We start from the raw sequence: 19,728 nt of genomic DNA on the forward strand, positions 1-19,728 counted from the left end.
CAGATCTTTGCTGTAGCCAACTTGTGCAAACTCATAGTGGAATGTACCCAGAACACACTGCGGTTACAGGGGTTCAGATAGTGTTTCAGATAGTGTCATATGATCTTTAATGACCATCATTGTAACGTCTCACCCAAAGGACAGCACCTCCTACAATACAATACCATACTTTGGACACGTGGGAGGAAACTGAAGCACCTGGAATAAATCCATGTGAACATGAGGAGAACTTACAAACTCCAAGCAGACGGGATCCCAGGAATTGAACCTAGGTCCCCCGTGCTGTGAGGCAGCAACCACGTTAAGCCATCTATCCATGTTTAGTGTGGATGATTATAACAATATATGTAATAATTATGAAGGTGTTTTTAGTTTGGAAGTGGGCTAGAATAGGTGAAGAGTTAGAGATAGAGATCATCAGAAGTAAGATGCTAAAGATTTAAATATACAGTACATGCCAAACATTTCAATATACATGCTGAAAAGAGAAGAAAGAAACACCTGATAAAAAACAAAAAAACCTTGATCACACCTGAAGAAGGCTCCACGGCCAAAACGCAGCTACCCACCTACTGTAAACTATTTCAATTTACATGCTATGTAAACTATAATTTTTGAAGATGTTGCATACTGTATGGAAGTGCAAGGATGACCTTTTATTAAAGTATACTAATAGCCACGCAAACGTTTCCTATCCAAAGAAAAAAAAAAGAACAAATGTGTCAATCACGTTTAATTATATTATAAATGTAACTTACAAAATTACAGAACTTCCACAGTACCGGTCACCCAGAGCCTAACTCAGCAGATAATGGGCACAAAATATGCATCGTGGATGGAAAGCAAGTCTGTTGCAGAGAACACACATAGGGGACATTTGAGATATAACAGTTACCCACTGTGCTACACTGTCACTATCCCCCCTTGCATTATTGGCAGTTTATACATTTAGTATAGCTGCACTAAACCTTAACAGAATATGAGCAGAAAGGCTTAGTGCCACCATTTCTTCTAGAACTAGAACTGCAACTAGAACTACAGTAAGCAATTGCTGTGCTTGGATTTCACGTGAAATACAAAAAACTGCCGTTGCAACACTGTGAAGAGGGGTCATGCACTCACGTGTTATGTAGAATTGACTTAATAGACTTACTGCTATACTGTATAGAGAAGTATCTGACTTCCAGTTGAGTGGAGTGAGTGCAATTGAAGAATGTAAGATGTAGATCTAAAGAGTTGTTGCATAGTGTTCCCTAACTGACATTGGGACTGTGAAATTTAATTAACCTGCCCATTACATCCGGCAAAACATTTAGAATTTCCAATGCAATGCTTTTCTAATTAACTGATGCTCTGCACTTGTGTTGTTAGAAGGCAGTTATTTACACAACAAGGCCCACAGCCAATTTGATTAGCTAGGAAACTTGTCAAAGAGTAAATAATGGGAAACTATTTTAGACTTGTTCAGTAAAATGAAGCCAGGAAAACGAACATGGAAAAATAAACCTGGGGTGGAATCTAAGGGAAGGTTGCAGTTTTGACTGTGGACATCCTGGCTTACAGCTCAGCTTGTGCATGACCACAAGGAAATTGTCTTTCTTGGTGTGCCAAAGAAAGATTACAGCTAAAAACAGACCAGTAAAGACGCGAAATGAACAAGGATAGAGTGTAGTGTTCTCAGCTGACTATAATTATGCCCTCGCCGCTGCCACATCAGGTCGGCCCCCCACCGTCGGGGACTCAAACCCAGGTCTCCGGCGTCACTCAACAGGGACCCAGCCTCTTGAGCCAAAGGGAAATCTCCCTTCAGCCCGGCGGCTGCGGTCCCTGCTATCCACAGGGAAGGGCGGTGACATTACCGCTCTGGTAAGCCAGCTCTGGCAAGCAATGGAGGCAGTATGCGTTAAAATATTAATTGTTCAAAGCATGTAATATAGAGTGGTATAAGGAAAAGTTATTCAGCTAAGATAGTATGCCATAAGACACTAACCAAAGAAATCCACAATAGTAAAATACCTCTAAATTATAGCCTACATATTTGCTACATTATGGCACCTAAGCAAAAAACAGAACAATGCAAGGTACAATGTTGAAGAAAGAGTTTTTCAACATTGTTACAACTCCAAGTATAGCAGCCAAGTACAATATTACTGTATGTACTCTGGGTGTGACGGTCCATTTTTTTCTTTCTTTTTATTTGAAAATTGACAGTAATGTTTTAATCTGCACAAGTGTCTTTACTGGTCGAGACACACAGGAGGCCTGGGATTCTGTACTCAGTATATAGTCATGTACTGTTTTTGAAACTGTAAGATCTGCTCTTGTTCTGATATCTCTTGCTCCATTGCATTGATGCCAGAATTAACCCTCCTCAGCATATAGTTATACAGGCAGATAAGTTCATGTTCAGTATTAAATTCAGATTTCAAGATCAATGGGAAAAAATAGTAAAAAAACATGTTATGCAACAGGTTATGCAAGCTAATAAGGAATCAAAGTATACATATTGACATTTATAAAACCTTTTTTAAAAAGATTTTATAAATCTTTCTCCTCTCCCTCAAACTGAAGTGTTATTAATGGAGTACCTCAGTGTTCTGTATTCTCCCTAATTAATATCTAAAAGTCAGGAGTAAGATGTGTTGCTGATTCCAATACCCAGGCTTCTTTCTAGCTATCCTATGTCTCGATGAGATCCTCAGATAAAATAGTACTTACAAGTTGCTGGACCGATGGCCGCTTATGTGTAATCTTTCGTATGTTCTCTTTTTGGCTGCATGTTTATGCAGGTTTAGGTGGTGCCTGTGGCTACTTTGTTGGTGCCATAGACTGGAGACACTCTGCTCTTGGAGTCCTCCTGGGATCCGAATACCAGGTCATCTACTTTTTCTCTGCCATCATCCTGTGGGTATTCCTCACCATCCACCTCTTCAGCATCCCTGAAATCCCTCTGGGGAAAGACAGCCCCCTGAACCCAGACTCTGACACCACAGGGCTTCTGAGCAACCACAGCAACGGCTATGGGGCAGTGGTCAGAGAGGCCAACCACGAGCCCGGCCTCCGAGCCCCGTCTTTCGCGGCCCTTGGAGAGGCTAATGCAGTCACACCAAGTGCGAAACAGCCAAACAAAGAGGTAACGTGATGTTGTTTTTTCCCACACTCTCTTACCCATTTCCCAGCTTCAAATTTATGGCTTTGTGGTCAACTACAGTGTACATCCATCCATCCATTTTCGAGCTGCTTCATTCAGTTCAGGGTCGTGGGGAAGTCGGAGCCTATTTCAGCAAGTAACGGGCTGAAAGTGGGATACATCATGGATGTGACACCTGTCCATAGCAAGGCACACAAAGACAGACACACACACACTCGATCCAGGGTGAATTTTCCCAGAAGCCTAATACCTACCAGTATGGTTGTGGACTGAGAGAGGAAACTGGAGCACAGGGAGGGAAGCCACATGAACGTGGTGAGAACGTACAAACTCCATGCAGATAGCACCCTGGGTCCTAAATCAATGCCCAGGGCCCCAGCGCTGAGAGGCAGCAATGCTGATTGATCACTGTGCCACTGTGCCACCCCTTTTTCTGTTTTGAAGTCCCTCACTAGTCCTTCAGTCTCTTTATATTAACTTGCTGATGTCTTGAATTCATTCTCACTAAATTAAGTTGTTAAACAGAAACCTTAGTTGCACCTTTGTGTTTTAATACTGTAGTTATTTTAATAGTGCAAACATGTCAATGATTTGAATCATTGTTACTGCTGATTTTATTGAAACTCATAAATCAAAATGAGCAGTTTGACAATGCTAAATAAAAATGTTCATTATTAGCCTTTTAACCTTTTTTATGCGATTAATTCAACAGTTTCTTATAATCTTATTGTAAGATAAACTTCAATAAACAAGCTCAATTTACTAAATTTCTCTGGTGATATTGCCTCTTGAGGGTGGTGCGAGGGCATGAGGATTTATTTTTAAAAAGTGCTAACATTGTAACCTACTGTATTCAATTCAATTAAACTTTATTGTCATTAAACTTACACAGGTGCATAGTATAATGAAAAGTGTTTCTCATTAGTCACTCAGGTGCAGTATATAAATAGGACAGAAGATAAGACAATAGACAGTAATACAATAGCAATAACAGTAACATGTAATAACATAACATAAATAACATGTTATCAAGTAATCAAAACTGTGCAAAATTCGCAAACAGAGAAAATGTAACAGGACAAAAACAGTGCAAGGTAATTCTTGGAACAGTGCAAAAAAAATAGTATGGTTAAAAGTAGTATGGTTAATTAATGAATATTAAATATTATTATGCCTGTTACAATTTTACTGGGCTATCGAGGGGACAGTACAATTTTGGCTTACATGTGTGTGTGGTGGTGTAGGAGTACAGTGGTTGTGGGTACTTTTAGTTTCTGACAGAATAAAAATCAGAATTTAAAAATGACTAATGTGATTTCAATCGACAGGAACAAGAGCTGTTTATTTTCTGCACAGAATTATATTTTACTCTTTCAAAATGTCAAAAAAACAAAATGTAATATTAATTTTTAGAGAAATCACATGGTCCGTTTTACAGCATGTTAAATACCAATATTGATCATGCTAAAACTCTTAGAAGTCTTGATTTAGGTTTGAATTTTTATATTTTTTAACCCATTGTTTGATGATAATTACACATGGTACGGTACCTCTTAAAATAATGAGAAGGCGGGAGCTTTCAGCATAACAATGTGTTTATTGAACAATGTCCTTTGAGAAAGATTCAGAAAGCCTCATTATTCTATGAGTGATCTCACAGGGATCTCCTGAGCTGTACTCTCCACATAAAAACAAACCTCTAGAAACCTCTTTTGTTTTTGTACAGTATTCCTGTTTGTAGAAGGAATAGAGTGTCTGCTGAGTGTTTGTAGACATTAAACATCACCTACTTTTCATCCCTCCATAGCCTTCACCCCTTTTTTGTTTTTCAGACACATCTTACCTTCCCGTTCACCCAAATTCAAAAGCACATTTTTTAATTTCGTTTTTAAATTGAATTGGTTAACCTATTCATCAAGGCATTTAAATATAGCACATAGAGACAGGAGGCTGCTTGAAATACCTGGATTTGTTCTTGACTGATGAGAATAAAATGTCATATATTGGGGCTTTTGTAAATTATATTAATAGTTTTTTTAATCACAGCAATTATAGTGTTCTACTTTCTGTAAATGTTTTAAAGCCTGTTATCTTACAGTAATCCATTGCCCAGTTCATCTTAATCTGTAGAAGCAGAAATCTTTACAATACTTTGCAAAATGACCAAGGCAGATATTTTCAGGTTTGAGTGATTTATTTTCTCTTGGTACATCTATGGCAGCTGTGAAAACATCACTTATGCTCAAGCTGCTGTGCTCTACTGATATCTTTATTCAACCCAAAGCAATTCCAGAAACTCAGCACAAAAATGTTTTTCCTTGAGCCTAAATTAAACACCTCAGTCCAATATAAAAAGAAGGAATACAGACCTGAAGTGTGTGCCCCTTCCCTGAGCAACATGCAGGAATATTTCGAGTACAGAAGGCAGGCATTTTGTTAGCGAAAAACTGAATCAATAAACCTGTCTGTTCACTATTTGAATAGTCTAAACATTATGTACAGTATGTGCCAAATGAACCATTGATGTAAAACGTATACAGTTGTGTTTTCATTGTCAAACAGTATACTGTACATTATAGATATTATGCTTAATGAGCATTGTTATTATGGGACAGTTCACTACTGGTAAGATGACCTGTAAGAGGTCTTCATTGCATGGATTTGAGCTTCAACATTTTCTGTAGATTGTACTTTCTGATTTTCTGTAGATTGTACATCAGAGTCAATACAACATTCCAAAACTGCAGAGCAAAAGTAATTTCTGAGGACAAGATTGCCAACATTTTCCTCCAGTGTGTTCTGTAAAAATCTGAAATCGTAAAGCTTAATACTTCCATTGTGGTGTAACAGACTGTTGTAACTGTAAATGTAATGGTGTTTTTTTTCCAACCAGAAAACTGCATTTTTTAATGGAAAAAAAAAAACTAAGTGAAAGCTTTGAACAAATGAACAAAAATCAATTCATGAAAAAATTAGAAGCTTAACAAATCGATATATTATTTTTTAGATGTACTGGCATGCAGGGGTTCCAGCATTTTAACAGTCGTTTCTACAAAAGCTACAGTACTTGCTTTTGAAAGCTTCTTGTATTGGCATATTAATCAACAAGAGATACCGACTTCAAATCTGCTTTCTTGTTTATACCTTTTTCTCTCAAATAAATGACACTCTGTCTGACATAGCAGAATCTTCTGTCTTTGTCCCCTGAATGCAATTAAAATAGCACATTTTATTGTTTAAAATCATCTTCACATTTGTTCCTTAGTTATATCTGAATTTGTGTTGTTTGTTACTAATTAATATCTTTATATATATTTATACAAATAAATATCTTTATTTTTTAAATGATAATTGTATGGTTGCGCTATCCTCTTTAAGGTGTGGGTAAAGTAATTAGCCGTCTTTAATTAATATGTAGCTGGAAAAATATTTAAACTTCATTTGTTATCATCCATGGTTTAATTAAAACAATTTTGATAATACTAATTACAGGTTTAAAGGCATTTAGAGAGGATCAGAATAAATGTCTATGCTTGGCAAGTATCCAATATATATTGACTCTTTCTTCTTTTTTTCAGCATGGAATAAACCTATTACTTGTTCCTTTCCTTTGCATCCAATATATAATATGCATTCACAATTTTTTTTTATTTATTTGAAAATTATACCCCAGCAGTATTGACGGGATTTCCACAAACTTAAACAATTTTCCCAAATTCTTTTGCTGTCAGCATTGACAAGTAGGTAGTGTATACAGTACTTCCACTTTTGTGTAAGCAGTTAGTCTTGTGCTTCCTCATTAGTTCAGCTCTGAACTGCAATACAGTACATTGAGGAAATAATCAGTGAAATGACACTTCTTGCTTGGTAATGACTGGAAGGTTGACTTTAAATTACTGATTAAGGAAGGGTTTTCAAAGAGGAAGGAAACTTGTACAAGAGTGAAGTGAGACTTTAAAAAGAGCGCTTAAAGATAACGCTGGATGCACAAGAAATGTGTTGCTCCCCTGTGCAAGGCAGCAGCCTACTGGCACATTTTGTTGTCAAGATCTGCAGTTCAGAAATGCTGCCTGTTCCTAACGAAGACTGTAAGAGGCAGTCATAGGCAGCAGTTTACTAAGGTATTTTATTCATTGGTGGCGATTATTGTTGGAGATGTGTTCCAGTGGGTTCAGCTCTAGAGATAGGCTAGGCTGTTTTAGAATTATTCTGTCCTTAATGCATTTGGCGTGGAATCCATAGGGGCTACTAGACAGTCATAGCTATTAATATGTGAATGAGCAATTACTTCTGCCCAAGGTTCTACTCATAAATGCCAGTTGGCTCCCATGCAGACAGGCTAATAATTTTTGTATAATTGCAGCCAAGATAGTATGTTACTGGGCTACTGAAGGTAGAAAAGACACACAATATAATCATTTTCCAGGACTGCTTTGTACAGGATTTGTTGTTGTAATGAAACCATTCAGGATTACTGATTGCATTCGTGTGTTTCTATGCTGCATGCATGTACACTGTACAGTATCTACGCATATGGTACTGTATAGTACATTAACAGTGTTCATATTTTGCCTGTGTTATATATGGTTCTAGAATAAAGTGATTTTTCAAAACAAGCCCACATTGAAGGAAAAAGTGGGTTTTTTTACCTTCGTGGAGTTACTGTACTTTTCTTTATCTTAAATACAGTACTTTTGTACCTTTTTGTAAATACTTTTTGTAAGTGATTGTAATTAAACTGCACAGGCTACAGACTGCGAACTGTAAACTAAAATGCCTACATTTGTTCATTGCATTATATTTACAAAGATGTTCTCTTATGAGTGTTATGTAATTAAAAAGTTTGAACTTATTTAGTTTTCACCTTCTCAGTGGTAATCAGTGCAAATGTTAAACCACTGTAATTGACTGGTCAGCAGCATGTAATCCTGAGTTAACAGATTGATCACAACTGTGGTCTTTCTGAAGATAACTGAGAGCATCTTGCTGTGTGTTAAAGTAATGAATAATAATGATGCATAATCAACCTCTGAATGTTTCTAAAGGCTTCTTGTTTATTGACATTATGGATATTTGGGGAATACTGTAAGTAATGATAGTCTAAATGCCTGGTTTGCCTCAGTACAGTAAGAATAGGACAGAAATATTGTAAAGGACTGGGTCACCTTCCCCTTGGCTCTTCCCCCACACTAAACAGGATCTCCTCTGCTTTCATCCCAAGGGTTTGTCAACTCTGTATTATAGGCTCTCATGCTGACGCACAGCATACAGGCAGCATACCTCTGAAGTCTAAATCCAAATTATGCAGAGGTTAGTGCTGGGGATAATAGGAGAAAAAAAGGCACTAAGCAGTTTACTTCAAGGCATCATTTTCACTAATTTATCCCTAAAGAAAGAGAGAGAGATGCTCTTTCACACTACAATATACAGACATGTTTAAGGTGATTTTTCTGACTCTTATTTTTAGCCTTATAGGATTAAGGGCCTATGTTTACTTTGCTTTTCCGTAGTGCTCAGTTATAAACAGCATCAAAGTGTTTATGAGTGTTGTTTGAAACACTCAAAGCCTAATATTAAAAAAATCCCCAATAGCTATAACTGTTACATTTACTTCAGTCCATGTTGCTACCGTATATTGAATATATATTCTTAGACATTGCTCAGCTCTTTATTCAGGCTGGCCTTTACATGTTACTTATGTGCATGCTGAAGATTAGGGAAATATGTGTCATATTTCCATGCTGGTGAAAATCTTCTAAGAGAAATGTATAAAAAGCATGTTAAATTAGTTTTCAAATGTATTAATATTTTGGAATTGCAATGTTTATGTATCAGGCTCCCAAGTAGCTGATGCCTCAAGGATTGTAAGGATTTTTATTTCTTCCTGCTTTTGAAACTTCTCATGCTCAAATACCAGGCAGCTGAACAACTTCATACTAGGCAGCTGTAGTGGGAAAGATAAGCCATTGAATATGTCGCAAACATTGGGGTTCTGCATCAGCCAATTTGGGGGTCTGGCCCATGTATGTCAAAATCCTTTCAAAATCCTTTTCTTGTGCATTAATTGAATCGTAACTAGACAGATGTCAACAATCACAACCTTTTCACATTTTCAACTTAAAAGTTGCTGTGATCATTTTCTTATGCCACAAGAGGCCAGAAAATGTCTTGAGAAATATGGCCCAAGTGACAATGCAATTGCAATACAGTAATATACAGTATGACCGCTTTTTTCTCAAACATTGCACTACCACTGTCTTAGGAGCCGCTATACTGATTGATTTTAAACTGGTTTGAAACACATGATGAAATCTGACTGGAGGCCACACCCCGACTCTGCGCTGATAGCCAAGGAGAGAGGATATGCATAGCACCTCTCTGTATTCTCTCAGCTGCAGGTGCTCTGAGGGCATTTAAACCCAACTCAATCCACTCTTGGCGCTCCGGCATTGACTTGTCAACACTGCACTCCTGAGACTTCTTACAGCACAGCCCTTGCTATTCCTGGTATCCAGTTCTTTCAGACTCTGCCTGGGAGCTCTGCCCACAGATATGAGGTCCAGAGGACACCGGTTGCTGAAAGGGGATCGGAGGACGGGTCTCTGCTTTGGACCCAGCCTCCGCAGATGTCTCTGTTGGCCTGGTCCAGATTGTGCCTGGAAATTTGGTTCCATACGCTTCCCTGGAGGACTGCATTCCAAGAGACCACGCTGACAGCACACACCTGGCCTGGGCTATGGAGAAGACCGCCTGTGGGCATGAGTTTTGAATCAACTCTTGGGACCCTCCGTACAAACCGCCCCAATTTGGAGTTTCCTGCCTGGCTTTGGAGGTCAAATCCCTTTGTCCTTGAATGCCTTCTGGACAAAGCACATCTATGGGCTTTGGTGGCTCTTCTCCATCCTGCACTAGCCTTCCCTGCGCTCCCCTTCCTGCATTTCAAACCATCAGCCTTCCTGCCTGTATCCCAGGCAACTTCAGCAGGTTGTCCGCCACCCTGGGCGTCTCTTTCTTCCCCAAGAACCCAGCCACAGAAATCCGGACTGACACCCTTTGCTCCTGATTCCCTGCCACTAAGAATTCAGGCGGTCATGCATCAGCATGGATTTGTCCAGCCAGCCACTCCCCCTTCTCCCAACATCTTCACTTCACTGCACTTAGGTTAGAGTGAAGGCCAGTTAACATTGCTTTGACCTCCATGCTCTCTGAGTTGCCTTTCACAGAAGGTTGATATGATGATCCTCCCATCAGCTCCAGTGGGTTGATCGTGTCATGCGGTGGCTCTGTGGCTAAGGATCTGTGCCTGTGGCTAGAAGATTGCCGGTTCAAATCCCGCAGCTGGCGGAGGAATCCTGCTCCATTGGGTTCCTGAGCAAGGCCCTTAACCCCAACTGCTCCAGGGGTGCCGTACAATGGCAGATCCTGTGCTCTGACCCCAGGCTCTCTCCCTATCTGTGTGTCTCACGGAGAGCATGCTGGGGTATGCAAAAAGATAATTCCAAATGCAAGAAATTGTAAAGGGTTAATAAAGTGATGTTATTATTATTATTATTATTATTATCCTGATGTCAGACACTTGGTGTCTAATGGAGACTCCCTTCTCCCATCTTGGCCAAGGAAATCATAGTAGAGAAGGACTGAAGCATTTCAAAAGTGTATTTCCCAATGTTGTAAAAGCTAGCATTAGGTACAGAAATATCTATATCAACACTAAGGAGACTGTAGTTCTTAACCTAGCCAGATTAAAGAAGAATGTCTGGGAAGGGCACAGCACTCTGAGACTCAAACATTGCCAGAATAATGGGACTGGATACGTGGCCAGAATGTTCAGTACACAAAGAGATATCTTCCTAGACAACACCTAATCAACCTGCCAGAGAGCATGTGGATATTTAATTATTTTTATCAGTCACCTTCGGGTTTGTGGAAGACAGTTATTCTTGATCATGAGAGAAGGCCAATGAAGCATTAGTTAGATCAGCAGGTCTTCAAACTCCTGTTCCTGTATGATGTTGAATGTATATAAAGTAGCTCTACTATTTGCTTAACATCTGTATGATAGTAAAGTCATAAAGTTAATATTTCATATTTAATCCATGTGCACATTACATAACTGTATGAGTTCCGTAATATATGTACTGGGTAATTTTAAGACTGTCAGCAGTACATACTGTAGGTGTAGGGAGCACTTTATTTGCCTATGATGCTAGTGTTCCAGTGTAATGACATTTGTATCTTACTTGTTTTGCCTGTCAGGTTCAGAAGCGGATGACTCTTAAGTCTTTGGTGAGGGCTATGATGAGTATGCCTAGTCACTACCGCTGCCTGTGCATCAGCCATCTCATTGGCTGGACTGCCTTCCTGTGCAACATGCTCTTCTTCACCGACTTCATGGGGCAGGTAAGAGAGGAAGGCATTGTACTGTCCCCTCGATAGCCCAGTAAAACTGTACCGGTCGTAATAATATTTAATATTTATTAATTAACCATACTATTTTTAACCATACTATTTTTGCACTGTTCCAAGAATTACCTTGCACTGTTTTTGTCCTGTTATATTTTCTCTGTTTGCGGAATTTTGCACGGTTTTGATAACTTGATTACATGTTATTTATGTTATGTTATTACATGTTACTGTTATTGCTAATCTGTTACTATCTATTGTCTTATCTTCTGTCCTTTTTATATACTGTACCTGGGTAACTAATGAGAAACACTTTTCATTATACTATGCACCTGTGTAAGTTTAATGACAATAAAGTTGAATTGAATTGATATGACAACCCTTTGATTAACAGGAAGATCATTCAATCCCAGTCTTGCTAGTGAGTTTCTAAAAAATTAAATTATCTAAAGTTTGTCTCATAAAATCTGAAGAGCTTCTGGACACGTGCAGAAAATTAAAAATTCACAGAGAAAGTTTTAATGCTTAGCATTTTAGTAGGAAATGCAGACAGCTTAACAGATGCAGTTTTTACAGATGTAAAGTAGCTGGTCATATGTAAAAAAAGCAACTGGAATAAAAAGTTTATTGGCACATCCTAAGGACAGGACAATCCATGCAAACTAAGTACAGCTTCAGTGTTGCTGGCGAAATTAGAATTTGTCAGATTGTATTATCATCAAAACCCTGGTGGGAAGGTTTTTCAAGGAATGTACAAAACACTGCAGTAAAACGTGCAGGCAGGTGTCCTTTGTATAATTCATGCATTTATACAGACAGTGTGGCATATGACCATGCATGTTAATGCTTTCTCTTATTTCATCCTTCCATTTCTTTCTCAAGATCACAGAGAGAAAGACATTCAGCTGTTCCTCTTCTTTCCACCCACTTTGTAATGCCACCCCCAAGTTTTACATGCCTGTCCAAACCTTGGTTTGATATGGAGGGAAGATGGGTTCTCATAATATACTGTACCTTTTTTATCTTTATGACATACATGTGACAGTGCTCTGAGCGAGTTAAAGAAGTGTCTGAAATCTAGGCAGTGTAAAATTCGGCGGGAGCACGTGACTGAGATCGAATTCCGGCAGGGACAGTGAGACCAGGATTTGTCACACACAGACTGTATTTAAAACTTCACTTATTTTTGACTGATGCAGTTGCCTAAATATAACTCTTCTGTTTGCAAATAGATACTTGTAGCTGTCTGTGGCTGGATATAAAATGTGTCTTTTTCATTTGCCTCCAATGGTAAACATACTGTAGCAGCGTCGTCTGGGATGGATCCATTGAAGAGAGAAACAGCATAGGGACTGGAAAGTTCCAATTTCGTATTAGAAAAACATACAGTAGTGGATGTGATCAGGAGTGAGGAATCAAAGACAAATGGAGGATGAACCTCTAATAAGGTTCTAACTCTATGTGTAAATGCACACAAACAACCAAAACAATTTAACCCAGGGAAATTTAAGGGGGGGGGGGTGCTTGGCCTTGAGAATTGCCGTGATTTTATTTCTGTTGTGTTGGTACTTGGTAAAGTATTTACAGTATTAAATGGTGCAGCAACAATGTGGGATTAAAGGAATGTAATAATGTGACTGAAGGAACCTTTGATGTTAACATACATAGACTCCAGGCACAATGAAAGCTGAGCACTTACTGTACCTGAATTAAACCAACTCTTTGAACATATAGTAATTGCGTAGGATTGCTGTCTTCGCTTACATAAAGCAGGGGAAGGTGTTTGGGCAGTTTTGATTCAGGTATCATTTTCCTTTATGCTTTCTGTTTGTTTGTTATTTATGTGATTACTCATATCTGAAATTGTATATACTGTAGGCAGGTTTAGGGTTATTGTTATAAAGTTATTATTACAGTATTTACTTGCTTATTCGGTTATACTGTATGCTGTGCAACCTCTATACCACAATTCACTGTTACACAAGTAATAGTTGACTGTTATTTAATTGTAACACTGTCATCCCATGTTACAGGTTGGGTGTGGACAGTTTTTTTTATTTATATTTTTCAGTGCTGCAGCTTGTTTCTTCTGCTTTAGTGGTCTGACAAATGTTTGAGCTGTTTCCTGCTGTATGTTGCTGTTCAGGCTTGTAGTTTGCAATTTCATGCTTTGGTGATTGAATGTTGATGTTTTTTCTTAAAGCATTCTCTATAATGTGCATCAATTATTCTAAACTCTACTGTAGTTTGTAATTTATATCTGACTGTGCCCATGTACCTATAAATGATGAATTTATCAATGTCTAACTTGTGTTGTTAAGATTATAATGTTACATCAAAGTAATACAAGGGATCTTCAAAATAATGTAAAGACATACACTCAGATCCAATGATCAAGGTACTTATTTGAACACAAGAGTAGTGTTTAGTTACAATTTAGTTACGTTTTCATCACTTATTGACTAACTAGCTACACTATTGCTGTAAAATACAAAAGGCCAAATTAAAAAACAGAAACCAGTGACATATGACAGTTTTGTATGCCAGTTCTAGGTAAAACCTAATAATTGTACAGTAACTTAATAAATAATAACTTACCATTGGAAGTGTTTCCAAGGTATTTCCTGCACTACATATTGCAAGTCACTCTGTTGTCTGTTCTGTTGCCTTGGCTTGCAAATGTAGATCGTGTACAAGGGGGACCCCTATGCTGAGCACAACTCTACAGCTTATGCCGCCTACGAGAGAGGGGTAGAGATCGGTTGCTGGGGCCTGTGTATTAATGCCGTCTCTTCTGCCTTGTTTTCATGTAAGTGAAAAATGAATTTGAATGCCACTGTATGCTTCTGTCTCCTGCTTAATGTAATCTCTATTATTCTTTTGTCAGTTGTAATTCTTAGCTTGTTTTGCTCGTGAGTATAAATGAAGTGACATGAGTTCATTTTATTTTTCCATGGCTGCCGTACTATCAGTGTTTTGTGAGGTTTTTGTTTTGGTATACGTACAGTACATTCAGTTATGCTCCTGTCAAATAAAAAGACTCTCTTAGGGACAGGAAAACGTGTTTGAGCATGAGTCAAATTCCTGGCCAGGGAATATTGATAGTAAAAACATTTGTGGTATTGACCAGTCTCCCTTTAACAAAGTGAGCTTTAATAGCATAGTGTGTAAACAAAATAAGTACAGTATATATCCACAGTACTGTATGTAGGAAAAATAATTTGAATGTTGCTTCCAGTCAGGGGCTGGATGAGATAGTTGGATGAATTAGGTACTGCCAACCAAGTAGATGGTTTCTCTTGTTGGTAACCTCTCTTAAGTTCTTATGTTCTTGTTACATTATAGGCTGTACAGAGGCCACATCAATGCTCCACTGTTTGTCTAATATAAGAACAATGTTTGAAGTAATACATGCCTACTACCCCTAAAAGCAAATGTTATTGACAAACGATATAATCAGTTCTGGAACTGTGTAAAAACAAGTATTGCTTAATGCAGGATTGGAAATCTAGAGCAACTACAAGCTTTTCTACTTGATTTCAATCAAGAATCCTTCTAGCAGTTGACTTCTTTTAATGGTTAATTAAAAGACTCAGCATAAATGTTTAAATAAATGCAAGATGATCAGACAAGAATAAATATTTTACCATTAGATAACAAGACTTTGTTTTTGTACAAGAAACTTGTATGTAAAGTAATTTTGTATCATTTGGTTGACCAAAATAATATTTAATTTTGTGAATTTTTTTATACTGACAACAAAAATAATTCATTCTAAAAAGTATACAACAGCATTCATTTTCCATATAGCAGCTCTCTTCAGCTCAGTCCCTCTGTACCTGTGAGTGTGATTGAACACTGCTGACCTCATCCTCGTCCTTGCCCAGCGAGATCCAATAGTGTGCACTGCACCAGGGCATGTCTGCTGAACTAATACCCTCACTTTAATGCAGTGATCAGGCCGGTCTCTGGGAGGAAAGATACACAATTGTACGATTGCGCACCTGCATTGATGGTTACTTTTTTATGTGTACATGTGCTTGCATACAGTACAGTAGTTATGTTTTTTCCTATATCTGAGCAAAACTATAACAGAATGTACTTTGAAATACATCTACTCATGTTTTCAGACTCATTTGTTATGTTTCTCACTGCAGGATCTTTTGTAGGTGATATGTGGAAGTGCAGGGTTTTTTTTAATCACTTTTATTATCTTAGCTGTATTAAAATGCTCTTTATTGGGACACCTGTTCAACTAAACTAGTGTTAAATTTGCAATTTAATTAAAATTTGACTTGTTTTTGTGTGCCCTCCAAGGGCTCTAATTAAGCGACAGGTTGCAATAGGTTTTTTCAAATTCATGTTTCACATGCTGTTGCCTCAACCTCCTTACTCCTGTCTGTCTTCAGTGCCTTATGTCTCCCTTATTCCTCTCCTATCCTCTCCCACAAGACTTTCAGTTCCCTTCTGCATTTTCCTACTTCCACTCCTCAGCAATGGAATGACTCACCTATCCCAGACCTTGATCATATTCTGATCCTGCTCAAGACTGAACTGTGAAGACGGCTTGCAGTTCCATTCTTCTCTGTGTCCTTGACTCTCAAGCTGGCTCTGGGATTTACCTATTGCTCCTGTTCACTGTGGACATGGAATCTTTTCCACCAGGTAGCTTGATATCCACATTTCAGTTCTTCAGTTTTGATTTGTTTTGTTTTTTATATTTTCAGATGTTCAGCAGTTCCTCTTGCCCTACATAGGACTGAAAGGACTGTACTTTACTGGATATTTCATCTTTGGGCTTGGTACCAGCTTGATTGGACTGTTCCCTAATGTGCAGTCCACTCTCATCTTGTGCTCAGTCTTTGGGGCGATGTCCAGCACACTCTACACTATACCCTTTAATCTCATTTCAAAGTATCATCGGGAGGAAGAGGTAAATGGAAAAGGTTTATTTGTGAATAACTAAAAAGCAGTCTTTTAGCGATTACATTACAGAGGCTAATGTTCAGTTAGTACCTAAAGAGTTGCATTAACAGCTGTCTTAGACTAGGACTGCAGCCATTTCAATCCAGTCCATTGGTGATTTTATTCAACAACCAGTTCCCTACCTACTTGATGGGTAATTGGCAGGTGTAAGATACCAATTAAAGGTTAAAGGGTCTCCAAGTGAATTGTACCATAATGAATCTTTGTTTAGTCCTGTCCATAATCATTACTTACCATGAACTCCATTTATAACTTTCTGGGCAATTATGAAATTCCATTTCAGAACATTGCTGCTATAAAGAAGGTATTCCACTCTCATACACTTCTCATACACTTAACAAAACATCCTCTCTCCCTAAATCTTTTTGTTTACTGGCTTTGAATGCCTCTCCAGGGAGTTTTAAGAGCTAAAATTGCTGAGCCGAATGTGATAGAATTGTGCAGGGGCTCCTCGGGCACAAATGAGTCCAGCAGCAGGTGTAATGCGCTTATTTTTCTCTGCTGTGTCCTGTTATCCCTCCTCCTACTCTGTCCGCCTTCACTTAGCAGCAGGGGGTAGGTACCCTGAATGAGTGAGCTCACTGCAGGTCTCACGTTTCACCACACGGGGCAGGAAGTTTAAACACGTCAAAAAGCAAAGCACTTTGCCGATGAGCTCTGTGCTCTTTTTTTGGCATCCATAAACAACACTGGGAAAATGAAAGTTTATCTAATCCCATAAGCAAAATATATGGCTCATGCTGTTAATATTTTCTCATTTAGATTAACAGGAGAAATAGCAGGACTCGTGTTATAATGCAGTTAGAATTGGTTTTCATTTTTACAAGTGACAGACCAGCATGTGAATCAAACCCGTGAAATAGTAGTGTAAAATATTAAATGTTTGCCTAACTACACAGATATGCCTTTTTAAAATATGATAAGACAGAAATTCTCAAAGCCTGATGCTGGCTTAATTCTGATAGAATTATTAATGCTTTATAAAGGCCTGTGGTGTGAGCAGCTAGATATGTCTCATTTTACATATAAAAGCTCACTTCTTAAAGATAATATTAATGCTATTACTTGGATTTTACTGGAAATAATCATTTGTAATTTGTATCGGAGTATCAGTGGAGTGGATTGACTACATTGTTTTAAACTAAAAGACTGGCTAGTTCTCATAATAAGTCCAAACTGAATTTAAGAATGCCAAGTTGCTTTGTCTAGAGGTTAATAGTTGTCTTCTAAAATGCTGGAAGCAAATTACAGTCTTCAAGGATCACAGTGTCCCTGTTTTGCCATTTTGTCTAATATCTCAGTGACTTAAATTTAATTATCTAACAAGATAACAAAGCCTAAGACATTGAACATTGCGTGACGTTCTACTCTAGTCTACATGCATCTATAAAACATGAACTGCGCAAGACCTCTAGGGGAAGTGGAGGAGTGCATAAAGTTTTTGGCTCTCTTACTACTGTACTCTGTCAAGATTTCAAACAGCAAGAAAAATTGAAGAAGCAGAAGGAGAAGATCTGGCTGCCATGCAGTGAATCTCCTTTGTTTTTTGTTTCACAAGCTCTTTCCCCTGCTCTGGGTCTCTCGATGTCATGTGGCCATGGGGTTTCTAGATGATCCAAATCTTCATGGTTCTCAGCTGTTGGTTCTTCATCTTTTTTAATCCTTAAATTTAGGGCATCCCACAGGAATATTGTGGAGAACTCTCCATTCTCCCCATTATGTGCTTAAAGCTGAGCCTTGCTTAATTAAACTATACTGGGTTCTATTTTCCATCCAGATACAAAAAGCTTACATGTAATTTTCTGGGTGAGTGAACTACTGTATGATAGTTGTTTCTGAACAATATTTTAGCCTCCATTTGTTTCAAATGTACTTTACAAACATCTGAACTTTTATTAGGGTGATTTTTTAGGCTTTTCAATTTGATTCAGAAAGTGTTGAAAGTCTGAAACTTTTTTCTGGTGTCACGGAAATGGAAGATATATAGCAAGGAAGAAGAGAAATAGCTAAAAGATAGTTGTCTTTGTTGAAGGTGGTGGCATAAAATGAATCTGTTAATCTGAGCTATAGGTTCACTTGGGAATCTGAGGTCTGAATTTTCTGGTGATGTTTCATTAAACATTATATTGACCTAAATGTTATTTTTTGTTTGAGTTTCTTTGAGCCTTCTGTTTTGTTTTCCAGCTAGCTGGGAACAATTGTTTTGTTTTCACTTTGGTGTACAACTTGCTTTCTGTTAGAAGCATCTTTTTCCCATGTGGCACCATTGATTACTAGGCAAATCTGGATACTGTAATGTTACTCCAACACCAATATAACGATCCTTTGAATGAAAAGTCATAGACTAGACTAAAAAGATTTCTTTTTTAAAGGTCCTGAACCCTTGTCTCTTGATTAGGGAAATTCACAGAGATGTTGCCTGTTGGGAAAAGCTAGAAAGCATTGTTGTAATCCTGTTATCCAAATGACTTAATGCCTTAACAGAAGAAAGTACCAATAGAGTTTTTAATGTAACCCCTTGTGTAGCATTAAATTTCCCACATACAGTAACAATGCAACCCCCGCAGTTGACTTAGGCTGGAATATACACTACATTACCAAGGAATTAAGTCATTTGGATTGAGTGTAATGAAGTTTTGTTTTCCCATGGTGTGTCCTTCCTGAAAGCAAGACTCAGTGACCTGATCATGACTATTTGCATGTGTCTCTGCCCTCAGGTCCAGAGGAAAGCGGAAGGAGCTGCGGAGGCAGACTATCGGGGCACAGGAGTGGACTGTGCTGCACTCACTTGCATGGTCCAGCTGGCACAGATCATTGTGGGGGCTGGGCTGGGCGCTCTGGTCTATCTAGCTGGCAGTGTTGTCGTTGTTGTTTTATCGGCCTCCGCTGTTTCCCTAATTGGCTGTTTCTTTGTTGCTATCTTTGTGAGATATGTGGAATAGTGACTAAAATAAATCAATAATAAAAGCTAGTCTTTAGGAATCACCTTCTCAATTGCTTTTGTATTATCATGAGTGCAAAGAACTGTGAGTCTGGTATATTTTTACAGTCATTAGTTTTAAAACAACAAAAATAGATCAAATAGATGATGAATAAAATTGTAATGCAGGCATGTTTTTTTATTATCCACCCACCTGTTGGTAGGCATGTTTCTCTGGGATAGAAAAGTAATAAGGATATCAAAAAGA

General features: G+C 38.2%; 1 protein-coding gene across 2 annotated transcripts in view; it reads left to right on the plus strand.

The window, feature by feature from the left end:
* The window catches only part of slc45a2 (solute carrier family 45 member 2), a 31,197-nt gene extending 11,675 nt beyond the window's left edge, over nucleotides 1-19,522 (plus strand). Inside the window, exons 3-7 of one of the 2 annotated variants that reach the window (XM_088628771.1) lie at nucleotides 2,790-3,133; nucleotides 11,408-11,551; nucleotides 14,240-14,363; nucleotides 16,282-16,487; nucleotides 19,258-19,522. In XM_088628771.1, the coding sequence (XP_088484897.1) occupies nucleotides 2,790-3,133; nucleotides 11,408-11,551; nucleotides 14,240-14,363; nucleotides 16,282-16,487; nucleotides 19,258-19,482 (1,043 nt within the window). In that variant the 3' untranslated portion in view covers nucleotides 19,483-19,522. The remainder of the gene's footprint in view (nucleotides 1-2,789; nucleotides 3,134-11,407; nucleotides 11,552-14,239; nucleotides 14,364-16,281; nucleotides 16,488-19,257) is intronic. The other variant, XM_088628772.1, reaches the window with a different exon arrangement.
* The last annotated feature ends 206 nt before the right edge of the window (nucleotides 19,523-19,728 follow it).

The sequence above is a fragment of the Lepisosteus platostomus genome, chromosome 4 (assembly GCF_059453375.1).
Source record: "Lepisosteus platostomus isolate fLepPlt1 chromosome 4, fLepPlt1.hap1, whole genome shotgun sequence".
Classification (NCBI taxonomy): domain Eukaryota; kingdom Metazoa; phylum Chordata; class Actinopteri; order Semionotiformes; family Lepisosteidae; genus Lepisosteus; species Lepisosteus platostomus.